At 38.2% G+C, this 26335-nt stretch overlaps 1 protein-coding gene across 1 annotated transcript in view; it reads right to left on the bottom strand.

The window, feature by feature from the left end:
* The window catches only part of nlk2 (nemo-like kinase, type 2), a 184396-nt gene that overhangs the window by 59091 nt on the left and 98970 nt on the right, over positions 1–26335 (bottom strand). Inside the window, exons 4-5 of the mRNA XM_043718279.1 lie at positions 16922–16977; positions 5755–5861 (exon numbers count right to left, since the gene is read on the bottom strand). Of these exons, the coding sequence (XP_043574214.1) occupies positions 5755–5861; positions 16922–16977 (163 nt within the window). The remainder of the gene's footprint in view (positions 1–5754; positions 5862–16921; positions 16978–26335) is intronic.

Genomic DNA, 26335 nt, shown 5'->3' with positions numbered 1-26335 from the left:
CAGATCCGGTGGAGGAATTGGGAATACGGGATGGCATTTTTGCAAGAGGTAGGGTGGGAAGAGGTGTAATCCAGGTAGCTGTGGGAGTCGGTGGGTTTGTAAAAAATGTCAGTGTCAAGTCGGTCGTCATTAATGGAGAGGTCCAGGAGATGGAGAGGTCCAGGAAGGGGAGGGAGGTGTCAGAGATGGTCCAGGTAAATTTCAGGTCAGGGTGGAATGTGTTGGTGAAGTTGATGAATTTCGAAGCTCCTTGGATGCTGCCTGAACTGCTGTGCTCTTCCAGCACCACTAATCCAGAATCTGGTTTCCAGCATCTGCAGTCATTGTTTTTACCTCGTTGGTTAAAAAGCAGGACCTATAGGGTAGTATATCCTTGGATTACTTCTGATGCCATGTGCTAGAGAGTAGGAACAGGAGGATAGGGCAAATGAATACATGGCTGAGGAGTTGAAGGGATTCAGATGATTTTTGTATCACTGGGATCTCTTTTGAGGTACAGGCGAGATATACGAGTGTGGTGCTGGAAAAACACAGCAGGCCAAACAACATCCGAGAAACAGGAGAATCGACATTTCGAGTATAAGCCAGTCATCAGGAATTGATAAGTCAGCCCTTCCTGAAGGGCTTATGCCCAAAACGTAGATTGGCCTGCTCTGCAGATGCTACCTGATCTGCTGTGCTTTTCAAGCACCTCACACTTGACTCTGATCTCCACCATCTATAGTCCTCACTTTCTCCAGGGATGGAGATTACTTGTGTAAAAGGGATGGGTTGCAACCAAACTGGAGGGAAATTAATATCTGACAGGGAGATTTGTTAGGGCTACTTGGAAAGGTTTAAATAGTATTGGGCAGTAGCAAGGCAAGAGAGAAGGTGGAGGCTGGTACAGAAGTTAAAGTGAGCAAGTTGAATAGACAAGGCAGACAAGAGCACAGCAGGTAACAAGGGAAGACTAAACTTAATTAGTTTAATAAGTTTGTGGATGACACCAAAATTAGTGGTATCTAATGAAGGTTAACTAAAACTACAAATGGGATTTTGATCAACTGGGCCAGTGGGCTGAGGAATGTCAAGTGGAATTTAATTCAGATAAATGCAAGGTGTTGCATTTTGGTAAGACAAAACAAGGCAGAACTTAGTGTTAATGGTAAGGCCATGGGGGAGTGTTGTTGAACACAAACCTCTAGTGGTGCAGATACACTGTTCCTTGAAAGTAATGCCACAGGTAAACAAGGGTGGTGTAGGTGGAGTTTGGCACGCTTGCCAAATTGTTCAGAGTGTTCAGTACACAAGTTGGGACCAAAATAGAAATTGCAGGGAAAACTCAGCAGATTGGCAACATCTGTGGAGAGAAAGCAGAGTTAACATTACATGTCCAGTGACTCCTCTTCAGAACAGGAGTATGGACATGTTACAGCTGTACAAAATATTGATAAGGCCATATTTGGAGTTATAAGTAGAGGTTGGGGCACAGGAGGCTGAGGGGTGAACTTAGAGAGGCTTAGGTCTTTTCCCCAGGACAGGAAGCCCAAAACTCAAGGCATAGGTTTAAGGTGAGGGGAGCAAGATTTAGAAGGAATCCAAGGGGCAACTTTTTCACAAAGGGTGGTGTATATATGGACCAAGCTGCCAGAGAAAGTGGTAGAGGTGGGTACAATTAGAATATCTAAAAGACATTTGGACAGGGACACGGTAAGGAAAGGTTTGGAGAGATATCAAACGGGACTAGTTCAGTTTAGGAAACTTGGTGGCATGGATGAATTGGGTCAAAGTGCTGTACGACTCAAACTCTAAGATTTTGGCTCTGTTCAAGCAACATAAGTCAGCAAGTTTATGGAGATTAGAATAAAAGATGCTTGCTAAATATTCAAATAATCAAGTCTGGAATAATAACTTAAATGAACAAGAGCTTCAGCAGCATCAGCTAAAACAGGTTAAGTTAAGCAACACTATGGAGGGGAAAATCAGGTAGCTTGTGATGGTGCAAAAGATCAGAATCTCATCTAGGATTCAAAACGTGGCACCAAGGCTACAAACAAAGAGGCTTAATCTCCATTTGTCTCCCTTACAACGGAGACAGTATCTAAGAAACGGGAGGTTGGGATGAGGCCTGAAAATGTCTTCAGTCTTTCAATACATAACTGAATAACCAACCAATACTGGATGTCTGGATGTCAGATAATCAAACTGATAACAGTCCAATTAAAAAGAGTGATAGTGAGGTAGAGCCAAGTGTCATCAATATACATGTGAAAACTAATCCTTGTCTTTGGCTTATGTCACTGAGGGGCAGCACACATAAAAAGGGGGCCAGGGAGAGATATTTGGGGGAATATCAGAGATAGCAGTATGGGAACTAGAAGAGAACCTATTGCAAGCAATTCTCTCCTTATGATTAGAAAACAGAACAGAACAGAACAGAACAGAACATGAGCGCAGTCCCACCCACATGCATGCCAAAGGTGGAAGTGGAAGAGGATAGTCTAATTATATTACAGAGGAGGAAGTGCTGGATGTCTTGAAACGGGTAAAGGTGGATAAATCCCCAGGACCTGATCAGGTGTACCCTAGAACTCTGTCAGAAGCTAAGGAAGTGATTGCTGGGCAACTTGCTGAGATATTTGTATCATTGATAGTCACAGGTGACGTACCAGAAGACTAACGTAGTGCCACTGTTTAAGAAGGGTGGTAAGGACAAGCCAGGGAACTACAGACCAGTGAGCCTGACGTCGGTGATGGGCAAGTTGTTGGAGGGAATCCTGAGGGACAAGATGTACATGTATTTGGAAAGACAAGAACTGATTAGGGATGGTCAACATGACTGTGCTTGGGAAATCATGTCTCACAAACTTGATTGAGTTTTTTGAGAAAGTAACAAAGAGGATTGATGAGGACAGAGTGGTAGATGTGGTCTATATGGACTTCAGTAAGGCGTTTGACAAGGTTCCCCATGGGGACTGATTAGCAAGGTTAGATCTCATGGATACAGGGAGAACTAGCCATTTGGATACAGAACTGGCTCAAAAGGTAGAAGATAGAGGGTGGTGGTGGAGGGTTTTTTTCAGACTGGAGGCCTGTGACCAGTGGAGTGCCACAAGGATCGGTGCTGGGTCCTCTACTTTTTGTCATTTACATAAATGATTTGGAAACAAGCAGAAGAGGTACAGTTAGTAAGCTTGCAGATGACACCAAAATGTGGAGATGTAGTGGACAGTGAAGGAGGATACCTCAGATTACAACAGGATCTTGACCAGATGGGCTGAGAAGTGGCAGATGGGAGTTTAATTCAGATAAATGCAAGGTGCTGCATTTTGGGAAAGAAAATCAGAGCAGGACCTATACACTTAATGGTAAGGTCCTAGGGTGTGTTGCTGAACAAAGATACCTTGGAGTGCAGGTTCATAGCTCCTTGAAAGTGGAGTTGCAGGTAGATAGGATAGTGAAGGCAGTGTTTGGTATGCTTTCCTTTATTGATCAGAGTATTGAGTACAGGAGTTGGGAGGTCATGTTGCGGCTGTACGGAACATTGGTTAGACCACTGTTGGAATATTGCACGCCATTCTGGTCTCCTTTCTATTGGAAAGATGTTGTGAAACTTGAAAGGTTTCAGAAAAGATTTGCAAGGATGTTGCCAAGGTTGGAGGATTTGAGCTATAGGGAGAGGCTGAACAGGCTGGGGCTCTTTTTCCTGGAGTGTCGGAGGCTGAGGGGTGACCTTATAGAGGTTTATAAAATTATGAGGGGCATAGATAGGATAAATAGACAAAGTCTTTTCCCTGAGATCAGGGAGTCCAGAACTAGAGGGCATAAGTTTAGGGTGAGGGGGAAAAGATATAAAAGAGACCTATAGGGTAAGTTTTTCACACAGAGTGATATGTGTATGGAATGAGCTGCCAGAGGAAGTGGTGGAGGCTGGTACAATTGCAACATTTAAGAGGCATTTGGATGGGTATATGAATAGGAAGGGTTTGGAGGGATATGGGCCGGGTGTTGGCAGGTGGGACTAGATTGGGTTGGGATATCTGATCCGCTTGGACTGTTTGGACCGAAGGGTCTGTTTCCATGCTGTACATCTCTATGACTATGACTCTAGGACTCTAAGTGTCAAGGCCTTCATACTGGCCAAAGAGGACAGCAGAGTAATATTATCTTTGTTACAGTTGCATAGGATGTTACTTGTCAAGAGTTGTTTCAGTGCCTTGGCAGGGCAGAAACCTGACTGGAGGGATTCAGAGTTTCAAGAAAAGTGGGATTAGATTTGGGAAATGACCTATGGAGAGTCATTTCCCAAATCTAAACTATAAACAGTGTTTTAGAATAAGAGCTCCCGATTTCCAGTCTTTCCAATCTTCAAAAGGTCCCTTAAAGCCTTACTTCAACTGCAATCCCTCACATCAACTTGCATTTTTTTCTTTCCTACTTTGTTTAGAATTTTTTTTTCTCTTTAACAGAAAACTGCAATGTCCTCCTGCTCAAGGTGTCTTAGACTACTAGTGACAGCTTTGCCAAAAAGGCTTAAATGACCAGCATGTGCTGCTTTTGGTTGGAAAAACTAACAACTGATCTCAGGTGTGATTATCATGAATGATTTTAGCACATGTAAGAATCCAGTAGTGGAAACATTTAACAGTTCCGACACTGCACATATATGCACTTGTGCAAGTTACTCCTACATACAATTACTCCAACATAAAGAATTCAGTCTTAAATATGTACAATATATACAAGTAGAGAGGTGCCCTGGACCTCATTCTCTAAACAGAATTATGTTAAAGGGAGAAACCAGATAGTAATTTATTTTTTCACTCCTTAACTCTCTATTTGGATTTCTTGGATTGCATTCCTCCACCAGACAAGTATCATCTTTGGTCTTTGTCAACATTACTAAAGTATGTCAATAAGATGGCATAGTAACACTTCACCACAAAATAACATATAGCATATAGAAACATGTCCTGCACCATAACAGTTGAGATGTGCACTGCACCATTACGGATTTTCCAATTTTCTCCAATGGTATCATTATTCTAGCGATTTTCCAATTATTCCAGCACTGGAAATACTAAAAGTTAAATCCATTTATATACTGCATCCAACAACCCCACAATGTCCTCAAATGCTTACATTAAAAGTGACAATATTTTGAATATAATGTATGATTACACAGCAGCGAATTTGTACACAGCAAGATACCACAAAGCAATATAGTTGAACAGATAATATTAGTGATATTGGCTGATGAATAAAAATGGGCCACAACACCAGGCAGAACTTAGCAAGTTTTGAGAAGATTTGTAGCTCAGATTGAGGTTCTGGATGTAGGCTTGCTTGCTGTGGTGGAAGGTTCATTTTTAGAGTTTCGTTACCATATTAGGTAACATCTTCAGTCAGCCTCCAGACGAAGCCTTTGTCCAGAGGCTGACTGAAGATGCTACCTAGTATGGTGGCGAAACGTCTGAAAATGAACTTTCCAGCTCAGCGAGCAAACCTATATCCAGAACCAGATAGAAATCCCCAAAGAATCGAAAGATTACCTCATCTAAAAAGACTAACAATGCAGTACTCCCTTGGCTCTGAACTGGAATATCCGCCTAGATTGTGCTGAAGTGCTGGATTGGGTCTTGAACCCCAAACCTTTGGAATCAGGTAGGAAAGTCAACACTTCCACATGGGTTACTACATACGTAATATTAAGTTTTACAATGAGGATAAATTCTGATATAAGTTTTACGTGGTACTGAATGTTTTACCCACCTCTCAAAATCTGGTACAGGAAAACTTTGACATGATCTGAACTCAATGGTTGTGGAGACACGATGATCTTGTGAAGGTCACTTTGCATTAGCTCTGTGACAACATAGCTGAGGAAGGGGAAAGAAAGTCAAGGAGAAAACACTAGTTGCATAAATCAATCCCATTGTAGCTGCAATTCGAGCACTTTAGTTACTGTTACTAGAGATCAAAGTTTAGCAGACCAAGTTGGAATAAAGAAAGCACTTTTGACATCAGAATATTTCAATGCGCTTTGCAGCAATAAATACAATACGAAGCACAAGATGTTACAATAGTCTGTTTTCAGTTTAATTCTGACTTACAGAATAGTTAATAGTGATAAATATTTACATTAAAATATATACTTTTAAATCCTCAAATTTTAATCTTATGAAACCAGACTAATAAGTGGGAAAACTTCCTTTAGTTATACCAGCAATCTCACTGATTATTCATTTTGCTTAACCGCAGCATGGGTTTGGGTTTAATAATTTTCTAACAATTCTCCAAAAAGACAATTTAGATAAAATCTCTAATTTTAATTGTATTTTAATACAACATTCTGGAAAAAAACTACCAGTTCTTAAAAGGTTCAATAGTTAAATGCACACCCGATGTTCCAATCAGCTTACAGAGGTTCCAAGTGTGTTTTTCCATCTCTGGCCAGTTCTTTCAGCCAAGTTAATTAAAATAAACAAACTGGGGATTCTTATGGGAAGGTGTGCATGTGGATGTCAGTTGAAATGGAAATGAGTTTGCCGTCTTTTATGGTCGATAATTTTAACATACATTTTTAGGTTGGCATAAAGGGTAAATGGAAAGCCATTAAAAATTATATTCGCACATGAAGTCCTTGACTCAAAGAAAACTAACATACGTCATATCCCAAGGTAACCAGGATTTATAAAACAAATTAAAATCATTTATTATTTGGAGAATCTTCAATGGAATCCAGATTTTATTAGAATCCTTTGATTCGAAAAATATAACAAACGTCAGCACATTGCCAAACTTTCGTGCTTATAGAAATACTTCTATTTGCAAATAGTCATTTGCAGAAAAAAAAACAACTATCAGCAGAAAACTGCATTTTAAAGCAGCTCTGTAGAATTCAAAAGGTGACATTACTCAACAGGTTTAAATTCTGATCGAAGCAAAAATATTTATCCGTGAAGACAGTAGATCCAACAGTTTTTAATTATTTTTGTTTTAAATGGACAGCTGCTGAGAAAAGGGGAAATGCTTTTGAAACAAGTGATCATATAAATTAGCTAGTGTGTGACATATGTCAATTTGAAACAAGCTCATATGCAATGAGTCAATGTCCAAGTGAGGAATGTGCAAATTCTGTTTAAAGAGTCAACTTCAGGCTAAAAGAAAAACAAGTCACAAATAACTCAAAATATAAATTATTTCACAGAACTGGTAGTACAAGGAGGCAGCCATTTGCCCAAAGTTGCATTTAAATTGCATAAAAGGCCCTTCTACATGTGTATTTATCACAACATCCAAAATGAAGCCTCATTATAGACAGTATTTTAAATGCCAACTTCAAAACAGAGGCCATTTGTTTTTACTTCATAAATGAAGTAACTGGCAGAACAGTAAATCTCAACTGCTGTAGAGTTGGTTATTTGCTAATCTGATTTTAACTTAGTTTAAAAACAAGTTGTTTTAAAACACAACAGAAAAAAGTGAAACATTTTAATACCAACTATTAGTTCTGTAGCTTCCTATGTTCATAAGTCACCTTTATAGTTCTGGATAATCTGATTTTACCAATGCTACTAGACCGTTTTTTTTGCAACAAATGGTCTTCCAAACCAAGCTCACCATGACATTTTTTTTTTATGGCTCAGTAACTAAAATAGTAAGCAGCCATGGCTAACGCTTGCTGTCAAAGCTCGTTGATCTGAGGGATATGCTTTTTCCAGTTCACAGCTCCATGGAGGTTATCCACACAGCCCCTCATATGCATTATCATAGAATAAAGTTTACCTTTCACGCTGCTGTATATTCCAAATGCATAACTTGATTACAAGGCAAACTCATAAGCATTGCAGCCCAGTTGAACAAGTTCACAAATTGATCTGTGAATTTAGCATGTCTGCTCATAATTGTTACAAGCATACCCAGGTAGAAAACTTTGCAACATGTACTGAATTTAGCAAGTCACATTTTTGAAAGTTATACACTGGAATAATTTCAAAATGTTCAAATCTTAAGGCATTCATCTAGCAATTTTTAAAAAGCATGAAATGAGAATCTCAAACAACCGTTAAAATTTTCTTTGCCACAGATTCAAAGTTTTAAAAATTTCCATTCTTAGCATATAATATCATTGATCCTCCAACTAACTGTCATGACAATACTTAAATTAAGGCTGAAAGACACTTGCACTACCCATGGTGTAACGATGAAACTGCTACGCACTAACAAACTCTTGACAGGAGATTCAAGGTTCATAGTTATGCCGCTGGATAATTTAATGGAAGTCTGAAGGTTGGGATAAGAGCCAGGGTTGGCTTGTGCTTCCAACTTCGTGCTTGAATTCACTAGCCATGATCAGATGGTGTCTGACAGGATCCTTTTCTCTAAAAAAAACTTCTATAGTTTAATAATGAGACTGGCTAGGCCTGACATTGGTTTTCAACATTTTAAACAGATCTTCTTTCTTTGTATTGCAGATTAATGCACTCGCATTTCAAACGCATTTAAAAGCCTCAAAACTGCACGACTTATTTTAGGTTAAAATTTAATTTAAACAAATAAATACATAGCAATATTTAATAGATGTTTTTGGTAATTGTTAAACACTGTTCAAGTACTCCTTTAACCTGTGAGCAAAGGAACCTTAGCTTAAAATTTTCCAAAAGAGGCAGTTATTGTCAGTAAAACTTTCCATCAGATTGAAGTGAACTTTTTCAATGTACACAAACTAGTAAAAATAATTGCATGCACCTAAAAAGAGTCAGGCTTTTTCTTGGTGGTTTAATAACTAATGTCTCAGTTTTTGGCACAATTATACAGGTACAATCCATTTTCAATAGAACATTAAATTGGCTGTTAGGGTAGTTCGTGTCTCAAAAGTTTGAACAACACAAAACTCCCTGCTTCATGCCGTTCATCTGTAGTACACAATGCATTCATCATCAACAAGATGCTGCTGTCAGCCAAAATGCGCTTGAGTCCATCACACAAATAAGTATTGTACAGTATGTGAATTTCATGCCAATAAGGTGCCAGGTATGTATCATGTACCAAAGATTACTGTATTGTATCCAACAGCACATTTCTTCAGTGCTTTGCAAAAAGGTAGTGACAATATGCAATCTGCCCATGCTTGCAAAACTCTCACTGATTCCAAAGCTAGACAGGATTCCCAATTGGACACCGTTTGCTGGATAATTCAGACCGTGCAAAGAATAAGCTGACAACAAATTTAGGATTGTCAGTTGGGTATGCAACTTGGTGCAACTGTGTATACTGGAAGCTACATGGTTTTATACACCAATCCCTATTCTTTGCAGACAGCAAGAACAGAGTCATATACTGCATCTGTGGAACACAAGATAGTGATAGCCATCAATTCTCAAGGCAATGCTTTTGCCAGAGTCAACTTGCTTGGTTGAAAATTTAAACAAAGCCTGGCAGTAAACTATCAAACTGGTGCACACTTTCTCTGGCAAGACCTCTACCAAAGTTCATTTAGGAACCAAAATATCCTAATGAGTCCAGGATGAAAAGCTACAAACTTGTAATCATTGTCTTTAGATTCTTTCTGTTGATCTCTCAAAGACTGCCCCAGGAACAGGTGTGGAGCTGATATTAATGGAGTTGAATTTAAACAGTTGCAGTGACACTTGCTAAGCACCGTGAATTAATATCTACATACTCCATTATGTTTATTTATGCTCCTCTCTGCTTTAGTTAGTTATTAATCCATGTTTAAGATAATATTTGTACACTGAGAAAATGAGGACTGCAGTTCGGAGAAGGGAAAGGGTGCTGGAAAAACAAGGTCAGGCAGCATCCAAGGAGGAGAATTGATATTTTGGGCATAAGCCCTATTCATCAGGAATGAGACTTGTTGGCCAGGCCAGTGGGGTTGCTGGGAATGCAATAGTTAGATTTGTACACATTTGATTTCAAAAAGAATTTGTGAAAGTCTAACACAGCTTCTAGGGGCTTCATGCCTACTTTATTCAAGACAGTTGAGTTTATAGTTCAAACCGTCTTTTTTTAAAGTGATACACTAATGCCAACAACTAGGCTATTAGTGCCTATAGGTGTCAATATTTATTTGAACACTTGTGTATCAAAGATACTAGTTTGTTTAGATTAGATTCTCTACAGAGTGGAAACAGGTCATTTGGCCCAACAAGCTTACACTGTCCCTCCGAAGAGTAACCCATCCATTTCCCTCTGACTAATGCACCTAACACTATGGGCAATTTAGCGTGGCCAATTCACCTGATCTGTACATCTTTGGACTGTGGGAGGAAACCAGAGCAACGAGAGGAAACCCACGCAGACACGGGGAGAATGTGCAAACTCCACATAGTCACCAGAGATGGGAATTGAACCCGGCTCCTTGGCGCTGTGAGGCAGCAGTGCTAACCACTGAACCAAGTATGACATCCATTTGTACACAAATTCTCCTTCCACAATACAATACATTTTAACTTGCATTTGATTTGTCCTCAGCTGTGCAACAATTCAACTGCATTAGCATAGTACAATACAAAAGAGCTATAATTAGTGTATGCAATTTTAATTGTGAAGTAAATTAGTTTAATATAGCTTACCTTTGAAGACATTCAACTATTGCAAATTGCAAAAACAAGGGACCTCAAAAAATCCATGCAAAACACCAACTGATATTATCCCACAATGCATTTTAGAAATAGGGCACTAACAAAAAAAACTACCGCAACATGTGCGTACTTTTTGCTTGCCATCAGCTGTTGATAAATTCAGGCTCCTTGTACTACAGTCTCTTTCCCATTGCCAAGGATGAGAAAAGAAAACAGACGAGCCATGTCATAATGATCTAATAGCTGCCAGTGGTATCTGCCAAGTATTGGAGCAGGTTGCCTACTTACCTCTAAACAGTGACCTGTAGCACTGTAAAGGGGGAGTAGAGGGAAGAGAGAATAAAAGCTAGCAGGCAGAAAGTTCCAACATATTAAAATGCATTTAAAAACTTGCAAAAAAATAGGAATAAAGATCATTGCTTCAAACATTCAAGTTACAAATTTTCTACTTTATCAAAAGTTCACTTGATCTATTGTATTCCAGTGTCAAGTTCAAGTGTCTGGATATAGCTGTTTATTTTGGTCAATTTCTGAATAGTATTAACAATCTCTTTCAAGTTAATACTCGAACAACTAAGAGAAAGGTGTTTCCCACCCCCCAAAATTACAATCTGTGAACAACGGTTTACCTTCAACAATGAAATGTTAGCAGGCATTGGGTCCTTTATTCCTGATGAAGGGCTTTTGCCTGAAACATCAATTTTGCTGCTCCTCGGATGCTGCCTGACCTGCTGTGCTTTTCCAGCACCACTCTAATCTAGACATTTGGTTTTTGTTGTACTAATTTATCCACACTTCCTACTGGACACTTTTAGACACTCCCCTCAATTTCCAGTAATCTAGTCTGGGATCTACCAAACAATACCACTATTCTCTGGGCCATGTGCTTTCCCTATTAAGCAATCTTTCAATATCTAGTCATCAATATTAAACACAAACTATTAAGCAATTTGAGATGATCTCAAATTGTACAGCTGATGGTGTACTTTAAAATCTAGCACACCATTCTCTGTCAATACAATACAATCTGGAAATGGGCTCGATTTCTTCCAACAATGATTGAAACAGAAAATTTATCTGCCACTTTTTTTGCTGCGATTAGACTCAAAATGAATGTTTCAGAGATTGACAGAGCTAAAATTCTTAAGTATTGGCTAACTAATTTGAAACCTAATTTAAAGTAGCAAATAGCTGAACGTCAGACTGCAAGTAAACATCAAAAATAGTGTTTGAATTGCTGATGTGAAATCTATTCTCTGGGAGGTCAGTGGTCACGAGCATTCAAATCACATGCAAATATGAATGCATATAGAGCCACTTAAAGGGTTGAAACATTAGAAGCAACAATTGCTATTGACTGAAAAATTCACCTTGGTAATGGCAAATTGCTCGCACCAACAGTAAGTATCTACTGCCTAACGTATGGCCTCAGGCACAACAAATCATTAGGTCTTTGGACAAGTTGGGCCGAAGGGTCTGTTTCTGTGCTATACAAGTCTATGACTAAGTGTCATAAACACCTCGAGACCTCAGGTCTATAAAATCGCAAGTATTTACTTTCAAAAACATTGTGCAGTTGTGTGAAGTTACAGTAACATTATTTTTTGCTAGAACACATTATAAAAATCACAGTAAAAGAGATTCAGCACATTGGTGTTCATGTCAGCATACTGGCAGTGTTATAGAGTCATACAAGATGGAAACAGATCCTTCATGTCTAATCAGTCCATGCTGACCATATGCCTCCCCCACCCCTACCTGCGCTTAGACCATATCCCTTCAAAAACTTTATTCATGTACTTATCCAAATGTCTTTTAAACATTGTAACTGTACCCTCATCCACCACTTCCCCGGACGCTCATCTCACACACGAACCACTTTTTTAAAAAACTGCCCGTCTTTTTAAAATCTTTCTCCTCTAACCTTAAAAACAAGCCCCCAGTCTTGAAAGATTTCATATTAAGACATTTTGACTTTAAGAACACACTAAAAGCACAATTAACTGAAAACCATCTTTGAGTTGACTTTTTCTTACTTTTACTTTCCTTTTTCAGTTTATTCTGCTTAACACTATATTTTACATTCTGTTCTATTACCTTAATGTACTTATATTATGATTTGCCTGGATTGCATACAAAACAATACTTTTAACCATCTCAGTCCATATGACAAATAGATCAAATCAGCTTGGGAACTTTTAAATCACAGAATTGACTTTGAAATTCTACCAGGAAATGCCCTTCCTCAGATTCTTCCTCTAGTGCAAGTTAGACAAATCTTCCTTGTTTCATCTCACTACGTTGGTATTTTCAATCCAAGTATGAGCTTCCAATTGGAATACTGCTCGGTTAACCTGTGTCTTGTGCTGCTCCTTTCTAAGACCCTGGGAGATTAACCTTGTTCGAGCTTTCTTTGACACTTCTCTTCTCAAAACAGACATGAATCATCTTGTGTACAGGCAGCATTACTGATTTGTACTCAAGACCCAACTTTCTTTTAAAAAAAATGAACACAAAGCACAAGTGTTTACAATGTGACAATACCATCATTTTTGAGGGCCTTCAGAAACTCAGTTTATCCACTGTTAGTGCCAGGAGAGGAAGCAAGGAGTATTTTACACCAGCTAACCTAATATTCTTTGCTAGGAAACTGCTTAGGGCAACAATTAAGGATTGCTACCTGAACATCTTGAAAATATTTTGATCAGAGGATGGTGGATTTGTAAAAAGTCAGTCAAGCCTGACTGAATTTTATGATTAAAATAGCAGACAAGGAAATGTAGTGCATGGATGCTATTTACATGGTCTTTAAGGCAGCACTTAAAGTCCCTCATGAAAGACTATTAGCTAAAGTTAAAGCTGTTGAAAGTGAAGGTAAACTGACTTAATAGGATATTAGAGCAGCCTTATGGTTCTAGTGAGATCATGGATTTAGAGGTTACTGTTGGCATCCCTTCAGATTGTGTTTAGGCTTCAATTGTTCAAAAGTATTTATTAGCATTAGGGCAAAAAAAAACCAAAATTCCAAGTTCACCTGTGAGAGAAAAATATAGGAATCACTAAATAGTTCATCATGCCAAACATTGTTGAATGTTTTGCTGAAGATCATATTACTCTGCCTTCAATCATCTTTTGTCACTTCTTCAAAAACCTCAAGTTAGTGAGACATCATTTCTCAAACAAAACCATCAACTTAAACACACTCTCCCCCCACTACTGGTAAACAATGGCAACAAATGCCCCATTTCACAACAGCAAATTACCAAGGCAGATGCAACAGCACCTACAAAAACCATGACCTTTGCCAAGGATAAAAGAATCAGATACAAGGGAAGACAATGCATATACCATTCTGACTTGAAAATACATTGTTGCTCTTCCTTGTCCCTGGGGTTAAAAATATGGCACTGCCTTCAATAGGACATGGAGTATACCAACACCAAATGGACTGCAGTGGTTTTGCAGGGTGCATAAAGGACAATTGAGGATGGGCAACAAACATTGGCCTTCCCGTGATTCACATCCCATTAAAAAATAAAAAAGGATGGAAGTAAAGGGCACAGCATTCAAGTGAATGGCATATATGCTCTCCTACTACTACACAAATAAGCATGCTTTCAGCCCTCCTCTTCAAACGCTGAGCTCTGTACACAAGACTCTAGACCACAACAGTCTCTGCTGTTTTCCTCACTGGTAAGCTTTACTTCCTGTAATTTCTATCAATCCTCCAGTTCCATTTACCATCCCTTGTATCGTACCCCAACATTTCTCTTCACACATAATTGCATTAACACTCCAATTTAAGTTCCCACCTTTCCTCAGTGCTTACTTCCTCTCCACATTCCATTCTTCCTGGTTCCTAACATAACTTTCATTATCTTCTATTCTTCTAAATAGCCCAAATAATGTTGACTACCCATCAGCAATTCAGCAAACCAAGTTATATCTTAAAATGCAATCCATAAGTACATTTTATGAATCAATCGTAACAGGTGTAATACCAGTTATTCACACAGGCACAGCATGATGAATGTTTTCAATGTTAAAGAGTGTCAAACGTTGATAAACCACTCAAAAACAAATTGGAGTAACTCCAGTCCGGCAGCATCTGTGGGGAGGAGTCGTCAACTTTGACCCCAGTGACTTCCTCAAAACTGGCTCTGGTTCCAGAAGGTATAAGCTTCAGATAGTGCTTTACATTGTGTCAGTTCACATGATGTTGGAGTTTCCAGGAAACAGCCACCTTAAGCATCTAAGTATTTCAGTCTTTCCTCTTCGTTTAAGACTAGATTGAATAGGTAGGTGAAAGAAGAGGATAAAAATAATGAGAACTCTAAATATGACTAGGCTGTTTTTCTCAGAAGTAGTGGAACACTGCTGAGTGGCTAAATTGTGTTAATAGCTGCATTTATATATAGGAAGCCCTCCGTTTCCAACTTCAGTTCTTCACTTCCAAATCTCAAAGTTTGTTTACAATAAATATTACATTGAAACAACTGAATACAAGACTAATTTGCCACAGTCATCCACAGTCATCATTTGAATGCACTCAGCCTTGATGTCTATTGTGCCACACGAAGGGAGTGAAAATAGTTGCTATATACGGCGTTTTGGGATTTTGATAACAAACAAGCTCATTGTGATTTTAATTTGGAGGTGCCAGTGCTGGACTGGGGTGGACAAAGTTAAAAATCACAACAACACGTTATAGTCCAACAGGTTTATTTGGATGCACTGGCTTTTGAAGCGCTGCTTCTTCTTCAGGTGGTTGTGGAGCAGAATCATACGACACAGAATTTATAGCAACAGGATTGCAGTGTCATGGAATGTAATATTAAATTAATTTAGCTTGAGTCTTTCATCTTTTAGAATGATCATGTTAGTTTTGGTTCCTTCATATGTAAATCCTAGATTTACATATGTGCAGCACTTCAAAAGCTAGTGCTTCCAAATAAACCTGTTGGACTATAACTTGTTGTTGTGTGATTTTTAACATTGTGATTTTGATGGTCAAGTGTCAATTGTACCAGCAAAATGGTCAGCGTGGAACACCTTCACTAGTGACATTTTGTTCAGACAATGCATAGTATAAAAGTGTCCTTCATACTGAATGATTCCAGATTCATAAGAAATTTAAATTCTCTGCTTTGCCAACAGCATAGTGATAACTTGTGGAACACTAATGACATTTTACAGATTTTTTTTTAAACCAGCCATTTCTGAAACAGGTTTATCTTGAATCCAGGCCTTCTGGCCTACAGAAAGGGATACTACCACTGTCACATGAGCCCTAACAATTCATGTAATTGTTTATTTTACATTTTGATTAAACTTTCTGCTGCTTGTTTTGGCCCTACACAGATTGCACTACAAAATGAGCAACTATCTTCTTAAAGTACTGAAGTATTTGATTTTATTTTCAGTAGACAGAGGGTGGAATGGAGAGGGAACCAAAACATTCTTCATAATTATAAATCGCATGATTGCCACACAGACATTGTTTGAAATATAGCCAACACATACCAAGTAATTAATTATAAAAATAATTACATCATACCTCCATTTTAAAAGGAACAATGCATGCCGTAATCTCACTGATTATATACTCTGGCATCTTAAACTGCCATCTCTATTTTGCAGCTGAGTTTTACATTTCACAATTCTCAAAGTTCATTTTTATAACTTTCCACAATTCCTTCTCATAGGGAATGATCTGAACTTTAAACAATGATGATCATATACTTTTACTCTGGCATTTAAGTGGTAAAATCATTGGAATGTTACATCATACAAAAATCAATATCAGAAGACATGCCTATGATAATCAGAAGATTAGTACACATTAAGAGGTTAGGTGGGCTTGTTAAGCTCCAGATAATATACTTGAAGTACCCATATCCAGGGAGAAATTCTCTTTATGGAGTTGAACATTTTGAACTCATTTGTTTTGTAACCAAAACTTTTCTAAATTGGATAAGATGTTAAAGGTTAAAAAATATACCAAATACGCTGCCCCACCAAAACATATTTGGTTAGCTGCCTCTGCATAAAGTATTAATCACAATCCAAGGTGCTCACAAATGTGATTAAACAGCACAAGTGGAAATTATTAGTTTATCAAGTCTTTTGGCTTCTTCTCACTGCTGGTATTAATTATGAAACAATATAGTCATCAGCAAGTGATCAGAAAAAATGTTTTGCAATATTATGGCACTCAAATAGAAAACTTCAGTTTTCAAGAAATGTTTTCCAACAAAATTCTAGCTATATTTATGACAACTATCTAAAAAACTTACAGCAGTTTAACATATTAAATTTGACTGGTAGGATACATTTCTTCAAAGTAGTCAATGTGTGGAGGTTGGAGTATATCAAGCGCAGAAAGCACCTGAAACAAAACAGAAAATGAAATTAGTGTTCATTAAATGAACAATGGCAAAAATCTAAAGGAAAAAGTGGTTCTGCTCTTCTGATTGCAAAATCTGGACCATTAAATTCATGAAAGATTAAAGATGAATTACAATTTATTTTAGTCCTAGACATGCTAAAAGGACTCTGGTTCAATCCCTAGTTTTTCAGAAGCACTCATCTAGAGAAGAAATTAATTTTAATTCTTTGATTCAATTTATCAAGCAAAAGCAATTGCTACCAGATCAGTGCCAACATATTAGCTGTGACCTCCTTTGTATTTGGAAGGTGCGTTTAGGATAATAGCTTTTTTGTGCAGAATTGTCTGTAATTTTGAAAAAGTTTTATTGTTAACTTATGTCTGCTGTCTATGCCAATTTACATAGCTATGTCAAAGAAATTCATGTTTGTGTTGTGGCCTTTTTTAATCAAGAGTTGATATTGATGAATTTTGCTTCTGTGCAAGTCCAAATACTGGTGATACGGTTACTACATGACAGCCTCCACTATTAAATGAGTTTGAGAGAATAGTTTTTAAAAGGCTTCTTTTTCAAATGGTAGCCCCAAAAATCAGAAAGTAGGCTGAGAAAATCTCAAGAAAAATATTCTAACACCAGTTTTCATAGGTAGCAGCTGCCCTCCAGTATTTTGTGAATTAGCAATTTTTGTCAAAGCATTCTCCATAGCAGATAAAGCACCGACTTACAGGGCACCACAATTTGACCCGGTCTTGTGCTTGCTGCATACTACACATTGGACTTCAGTTTTCTTTTGTGGTGCATGTTTAACATAGGACAAACAGATCAATTGTGATGGCAACTATAATTAATAAAGAACACACTTTTTTTGGTCTTTATTTTAATATTTTGCAAACTGACTATATTTGGGAATCTGAAGGTTTCTCAACAAGTGAATAAAAATAAAAAGATAAATGGTCTCTTAAATGCTGAAATTATAGGTGGTAAAAATTTGGTAGATCCAATTATAAACAGTTAAGCAGGGTAGATGCTAAGTCATGTCAAAAAAGCTTACAAAACTCAAGCTTCACAATATGGTTACATTCAAATAAATCATGGCATAACAGCATAATAATATGATAGTAATGACCTCTGGACTGATCACAACAGGGACAGGAAAGCACTCTGCTCATCAATGTTGGTGTACAACAATCATTTTTGAAAAAATCTAAATTTGCATCCCATACCAAGGCAGCACATAAATACCAAATATTTCAATCATTCAAATGTCAGGTTGTGATTACAATAGAACATGTTTTTTTCCCCACTATTAATCAAAACTGTCAGAATCAAAGTTAAACCCATTTTTTTAAACCCATTTTCAAATTTGATCCAAAAGGAAACTTGTTACCTTCATTGCACTATTTGAAAGTACCAAAATTACAAGTTTCATATTGTCCTTGCAGTTCTTGGTTTGTCTTGATTCAGTCCAAGATTAGAGATTTTTTGAAGCACTTAGCTACATAAGAAATTGGGGAACCTCAAATTGTTGCTATCAGACATCAGTGTATATGACATTATTCAATAGCTTGAATATCCTAAAAAAATTTCACTTGGCTAATCAATATTGAGGTAAATTAAGAGTTAGGACTTTATAACAGTTGCTTTATATCAATCTAGTGCTATAGAGATTCAGAACAAATCTAAAAGTGCAAATAAACTATCAAGACTAAATTAGTTTTCAGAATATTGGAGCACAACGATCAATTCTAGATCTATGTCACAGCTGTTTCAGACATCCACTTTAGGTGGTGTTCTATGACTTGCTTTCAGGTGCCATTAGTACAGTTGCAAATAAAATGTTTAAAAGCATCTAAAAATTGAGTTCACAATCAGAGAATTATTTTTAGCTATATTGAAAGCCTTTGCGTATATAACTTAAGTCATTTCAATGTTTTGAAAACAGCTTTAACAAAAGGCAATGGCTGTTAATTCTCACATTTAAGCTTAAAACTTGTGTCGTTGACTATTACAGTTAATGACAACTGAGGTTTTAGTAATGCAAGATTAACCGGTTACATTCTTGAACTAAAGATCACTAGGCTATGAATCTGCAACTGCTACAATTATTCTATTAATAACCAGCTATTTACAATCTACATGAACGATTTGGATACAGTGTTAGAAGGCTGTACAGCCAAATTTGCAGATGACAAAAATAGGCAGGACAGTAAATTGCATTGAGGAAATAAGAATCTTACACATGGATATGTAAGGTTAGGACAGTGGGCCAAAATGTGGCAGGTGCAGAGTTTACTGTAGATAAATGTGAAGCCATGCATTTCAGTTGGAAAAAATGGAAAGGCAACCTATTATCTAGATTGGGAGACATGGTATAGAGGGACATGGGTATCCTCATTCACGAGTCACAGAAAACAACATGCAGGTACAACATATCATAAAGAAAGTGAATGGAATGTTGGCTTTTATACTAAAGGGATAGAATATAAAAAGGTAAGGAAGTATTGTTACAACTATACAAGGCACGGTGAGACCGCACCTGGAATATCGTGCGCAGCTTTGGCCCCCTTATTTGAGGAAAGATGGTATGCATTGGAGGCATGTTCTCTAGATTGACCCCAGAGATGAGGGATTTGTCATAAGAAGAGAGATTGAATAATTTAGGCCTACACTCTCTGGAATTTAGAAAAATGAGGGAGATCAAATTGAGGTATTCAAGATAAAAAGGTACAGATAAAATAGACATGGAGCGGATGCTTCCTTTTGTGGAGTACTCTAGGACGAGAGGTCATCATCTTAGGATGAGCGATAGTAAAATTTAAAGCAGCGTTGAGAAACTACTTCACCCAAAGGGTTGTGAATCTGTGGAATTTGCTACCCCAAAGTGCGGTGGACGCTGGGAGAGAGAGTAAATTTAAGAGTTAGACAGATTTTTTAATTGGTTGACGGGCTATGGGGAGAAGGCAGGAGAATGGCGGTGAGGAGCATATCAACCATGATCAAATGGCAGAGCAGACTCGATGGACCGAATGGCCTAACTCTGCTCCTATATCTTATGAACCTATGAACTGCCCAACGTCTAAGTGCTCTTTGCATCTTAAAATCTGTTCACCAATAAAAAGGTGTGCAATGACATCTATGAAATGTTTATAAAATTTGGATATATTTCAACAATTCAGATTTATAATTTATCAAATATTTATACAATTTTTATATCGGTTAGGATTGGAAACTCTTTGGATGCATTTCACTTTCAGAACACTTTCCCATGTAATTCACAAACACAATCACAACAAATACTTGCTCTCTATGCTGAAACTGATTAACTAATACAGACATTGGCCTGGATTTTGTAATGACAAATAGGAGTTATCAGTGCTTGCTGTCTACAGTAAGGCACAACAGCTTTTCACAAACGTAGTTAATAAATCAGGAAGAGGCCATGAGACATGCCTCATTCCTCTAGAAGCTTTGCGATTGTATGTCTTAACCAGAGAGTGTACTATGTCAAAATACGAACGGACAAAACAGCAGGTCTTACATGATTGATACCATAAACTTTCCACATATATTTAAAGATTATCCATTCCAGTGAAAATAATTTATAGGTCTTAAAAACTATTGAGCAACCTCTCCACCAGTGAAAATTAATTTATGAATTTGGAATGGCAGCCCTCCAGCTTTCAATTATTGAAGATTTTAGAAAATGCAGCAAAATATGTACAAAGTGTACCTATACAAATACGTATTTTTAAAATTCTTTGGGATTTTGTTGTAAAATAGAGGCAAATGGATTCTAGTAAAGGGTCTTGAGAATCAAAGTCATTTGAACTGATTTACATACATTTCTAAAGGTGCAGTAGAATTACAGTCAAAGCCTGGAAGTATCTGTGTAGTGTTAAGTGGATGAAATGTTTAGACCATTGAGATTTAAAAAAAAACACTAAAACAATTAATTCAGTTTTGACTTCAGAATAGAAGGTTCAAAGCTTTACTCAAAAGAACTCAGTTCAGTTCTGAATTTGGACTAGTTTCTCCAAGAAGGAAAACAGAGGATCTTTCCAGTTCAGGGAAGCCAATCACTTCAGCATAAATGATTTATAAACCGTAAAGCTTCAAAGCCAGAAGAGTTTGAACAGATATCAGTTGAAATCCCTCTGTTCAGAAAAATTCATGCTAACAGATTCAAAGGAATCATTTTTTAAAAATCTGAACAGCTACAAGAGAGAGAAACTGGAAAATGTCAGTGAAGTTGGGACTGATGTTTCTCAGTCTCTGAAATGGACAATATTTGGAAACAAGTGGAAATCTTGTCTATGTTTGTGTTAAGATTTAACTATCTTCTTACATAAAGCTTTGTCTTGTTGTCAAAGGACATAACTTTCAGTGAGTAACAAACTATAGAAATATAGGATCTATCAAGTCAGGTTTCATTCTGAGATATCACTTGTCATTAATTGGGATCATAATGTTTTTAAAATAAAAAAACATATTTGCACTTCATTTTCCATACCTTCTTTGTTTCACTTTGCACATGACCCGACATTGAATTAACTACTTCAACTGACGCATCCTGGCATAGATTCTTAGTATCGGTAAAGATCCTTAATTCTAACTGGCTGAGGAGATAGTGATTTAAGCTGTTCCGAAGAATTAAGGTTTCCTTTAGCGGATACTGCACTGCTTTGGGTGTTTAATCTATACAAACCCAGAGCAAAAGCCCAAAGAAAGTCTAAGACAGCGTAACATGAAAGGTTAAAGTCAAATTACAATGTACTTTAGAACTAGACAGGCTACAGCAGGCATCTAGAATGAAGAAATTAATCTGAACCAAAGAATTAAACCAGTCAAAGGAAGGTAACAACAACCAAGTTGGTGATTTGGTTTCAGGTATATGCAATAGAAATAAATTAGTTGTGGCCTCCTTTGTCTATGCAAGGTGTGTTTAGGATGATTGTTTTTTGTGCAGAATTGGTTCTGTAATTTTGAAAGAATTCTGTTGTTAACATATGCCCATTGTCTATGCCAATTTTATTGAAAAAAAAAGTGTTGTGCCTTTGAATTTAATCAAGAATTGGTAATGGAAGACTGATAAATTCTGCTTCTGCGCAAGTCAAAATATTGATGAAATTGTTACTACATGGCAGTCTTGCCTATTAAATGAGTTCAAGAATATGAAAAAGGAGCTGTTAAAAGCCAAAAGATCCACCCCAAAAATCTCAAGTCCTTAAAAGATGCTGACCTCAGTTTCTGTACGTATTACCAGTCCTCCAGCACCTTAATTGGTAGCTTTCATCAAAAGACTTGTCATAACAGGCAAAGTATTGACCTACAGTTGAGCCCAGTGTTGTGCACATTCAGCAAAGGTTGAACAGACCAGTTGTGATAGCAACAGAAATTGATAAAGATCATTTTTGGTCATAATTTATTACTTATAGTGAATAGACTATGTATTTGTGGTATTGAAGGCATCTCAACAATCAAGGATGGGGGGAATTTGAGGGGAAATTATAGAAACAGGATTAGCCACTCAGTCCCCCGAGCCTGTTCCACGAATGATGTGGAAAGGCTGGCGTTGGACTAGGGTGGACAAAACCACAAGTCACATGACACTAGATTTAGTCAAATAGGTTTATTTGAGATCACAAGCTTTCAGAACACTGCTTCGCCTGACTTTACCTGGTGTCATGACAAAAAATGAGATCACCATATACCTGCCTTTGGCCTATGTCCCTTAATATGTTGCATAAAAACCACAGGTTCAAAACCAACAACTGGCCCAACATCTGTTGCTTTTTGCAAAAACCATTGAGGTTTTGACCAGAAAAAGAGGGGTGGTCTGGCTCAGGTACAGGCAGCTGGGATCAAAGGAATCCTTGAAGGTATACAGGGGAAACAGAAGTTTACTGAAAGAGGAAATCAGGAAGGCAAAAAGGGGGCACAGAATAGCCTCGGCTGAGAAGATTAGGGTGAATCCAAAGAGGTTCTTTAAGTATATTAAAGGAAAAAGAACTAGAGAGAATAGGACCCCTCAAGGGCTAAAGTGGACATGTGTAGAATTGCAGGAGGTAGGCAAGGCCCTCAATGACTGCTTCTCCTGTGTTTACAGTGGACAAAGACAAGACAACTCAGGAACTTTGGGCAGTTAGTGGTCGTATCTTGGAGACAGTACAGTAGAAATAGTGTTGGATGTATTAGAATGTATGACGGTGGATAAATCTCCTGGTCCTGACCAGATTATATCCAAGAACATGAAGAGGCTGAAGAAAATGAGTGGGCCCTGGCTGATATTTTTGCATCATTAGTCCTAGAAGACTGGACGGTAGCAAATATTGTGCCCTATTCAACAGCTGCAAAGCAAAACCTGGGAACTATAGACCAGTTAAGCCTAACATCTGTGATAGATAAGTTACTTGAGAAGATTCTGAGGGATAAGATATACATGCATTTGGAAAGACAGGGCTTGATTAGGAATAGTCAGCATGGCTTTATGCATGGGAGATCATGTCTCAAATTTGTTAGCGTTCTTTAATAAAGTGACCAGGAACGTTGCTGAGGGCAGGGCGGTAGATGTAGTCTATGTGGATTCAGTAAGGCCTTTGATAAGGTTCCACATGGCAGACTACTCTAGAAGGTTAGATCGTTTGGAATCCAGGGGGACCTGGCAAATTGGATGCACAATTACCTTCTTGGTAGGAAGCAGAGGGTAGTAGTGGAAGGATGCTTGTTGGACTGGAGGCCTGTGATTAGTGGCACCTCAGGGTTCAGTGCTGGACCCATTGCTGTTTGTTATCTATATCAATGATTTGGATGAGAACGTACAAGGCATGATTAGTAAGTTTGCAGATGGCACTAAAATAGGGGGTATCGTGAACTGTGAAGATCAGAAATTGCAGCAGGACCTTGATCAGCTGGGGAAATGGGCTGAAAAATGGCAAATGGAGTTTAATATAGATAAGTGTGAGGTCTTGCATTTTGGAACATCAAATCAAGGTAGGAGTTTCATGGTGAATGGTAGGCCCTTAAGGAGTGCAGCAGAAAAGAAGGACCTTGGAGTTCAGGTGCACAAATCTCAAGAGTCAAGACAGGGCAGTGAAATTTTACTTTAAATAGTGACTTTAGGATAGTTTTTGGCTTCTCAAATTTTCGCAGACTACTGCATAGGATATATCATGTGTGTTGCTGGTTTAAATTAAGCAGAGGGGTTTACTTGTGTCATAACACTATCCAGGCCTCTGAAACACAGGATACCCTCAGGATACAATCAGATCCCCTCCTCCTTCTAAACTTCATTGAGTACAGGTCTAGAACTGTTCCTCATATGACAAACCCTTTATTCCTGGCATTATTCTTACTAACCTTCTCTGGACCCCATCCAAAAGCAGCAATTCCTTCCTTAGATATGGGGTCCAAACCTGCTCACAATATTCCAAATGGAGTCTGACCAGAACCTTACATAGCCTCAGCGGGTACTTTTCTGCTCTTCTATTCTAGCCCTCTGGAAATGAATGTTGAGATGTGGAGATGCCAGTGTTGGACTGAGGTGAACAAAGTCAGATTATAGTCCAACAGGTCTATTTGAATTTACAAGCTTTCGGAGCACAGCCTCTATTGGGTGAAGTGGAGAAAAGTGCACCAAAGAGATGAAGGCTAACATTGTATTTGCATGCCTAACAGCCAAATGAGTTTGCATTTTAACCTCCAGAGTCCCAGTTCAGGATGCTTTTATGCTTCAGATTTACAAAGTCTTTCCTCATTTAGAAAATGGACCATGATTCCATTCTTCCAAACAAAAGAGCATGACTTCACACTTTCCCACATTATATTCCACATGTCGCTTCTTTGCCTGTTCACATCCTTCTCCATCCTCCCCACTTCCTCAACACTACTTGCTCCCCCATCTTTGTGTCATCTGCAAACATAGCAACAATTCCCTCCGTTCCTTTGTCCAAATTGTTAATATACAATGTGAATAGTTGTGGTCTCAACACAACCTCGCAGAACTCCAGTAGTCACCGGCTGCCATCCTGAAAAAGACTCCTTTGCCCCCACACATTGCCTTATGTTAGTCAACCATTCCTCTTCATGCTAATACCCTGCCCCTAATACCATGAGCTCCACCTTATTTAGCAGCGTCCTGTGCAGAACCTTGTCAAAGGCCTTCTGGAAATCAAAATAGATCACATCCATTGGCTTTCTTTGAAAAGGTAACGAACAAGTTAGACAAAGATTTGTCAGGAACGATCTCATCTTGATGAAGTCATGCTGACTCAGCCTTATTTTACCATGCACTTCCAAGTACTCCACAATTGCATCCTTAATCATGAACTCTAAAATATTTACAACCGAGATCAGGCTAACCAGATTAAATAATTTCCTTTCGTTTTCCTCCCTTCCTTCTTACACATGGCTGTCATAGGAGCTATTTTCCAGTCCTCTGGAACCCTCCCTGATTCTAGTGATTCCTAAAAGATCACCTGTGCCTCTAAGATCTCCACAGCTATCTCCATCAAAATTCTGGGGTGTAGACTGAAGGCAGATAAACCACTTGGACCAGACAGACATTTCAGTTTTCACAGCGCCATCTCCTTCGTGATGGCCACTATACTCACCTCTATTCCCTGACTCACTTGAATGTTTGTTATGTTGCTGTTTTCCACTGTGAAAACTGATGCAAATTACTTATTCATTTCTTCCACCATGTCTTTGTTCCTATTACTACCTCTCCAGGCTCATTTTCCAGTGATCCAATACTCAATGTTGCCTTTTATACATCTGAATAGAACACCTGCAATTTTTTTATTAGCTAGATTACTCTTATATGTCATCTTCCCTACCCTCCTTTTTCAGTTGTCCTCTGGTTTTAAAAGGCTTCCTACTAATATTCACCACACTATGTATTTTCTTTTGCTTTTATGGCTGTTCCTGACTTCCCTCATCAGCCATAGTTGCCTCAACATCCCCGAAGTAAATTTCTTCTATTTCCTACACAAGTACAAGTGCCGAGAGTATGGTGTTGGAAAAGCACAGCAGGTCAGCCAGCATCCGAGGAGCAGGATAATCGACATTTTGAGCATAAGCCGCTCCACCCTCCTCTCTGACCCACCTTCTCCCCCACCTTCATCTACCTAGTGCATTCTCAGCTACATTCGCACCTTGGCTCCCACCATCCCCATAACCCTCCCATTTATCTCTCCGCCCCCTGGTCCACAAGCCTCTGCAGTCCTCACTGTCTCTTACAATATTTTTGAGGTTAACATCCATCGCACATGCATTTACATGATTGAAATCACTGCATGACTAATTTACATGACTGAAATCATTACGTATAATCTACAAGCTGCATTTTAGCATTTCACT

Source organism: Chiloscyllium plagiosum, chromosome 28 (genome assembly GCF_004010195.1).
Source record: "Chiloscyllium plagiosum isolate BGI_BamShark_2017 chromosome 28, ASM401019v2, whole genome shotgun sequence".
NCBI classification, from domain to species: Eukaryota; Metazoa; Chordata; class Chondrichthyes; order Orectolobiformes; family Hemiscylliidae; genus Chiloscyllium; species Chiloscyllium plagiosum.
The sequence above is the reverse complement of the archived record's forward strand: the minus strand, read 5'-3'. Positions and strand labels throughout refer to the sequence as shown.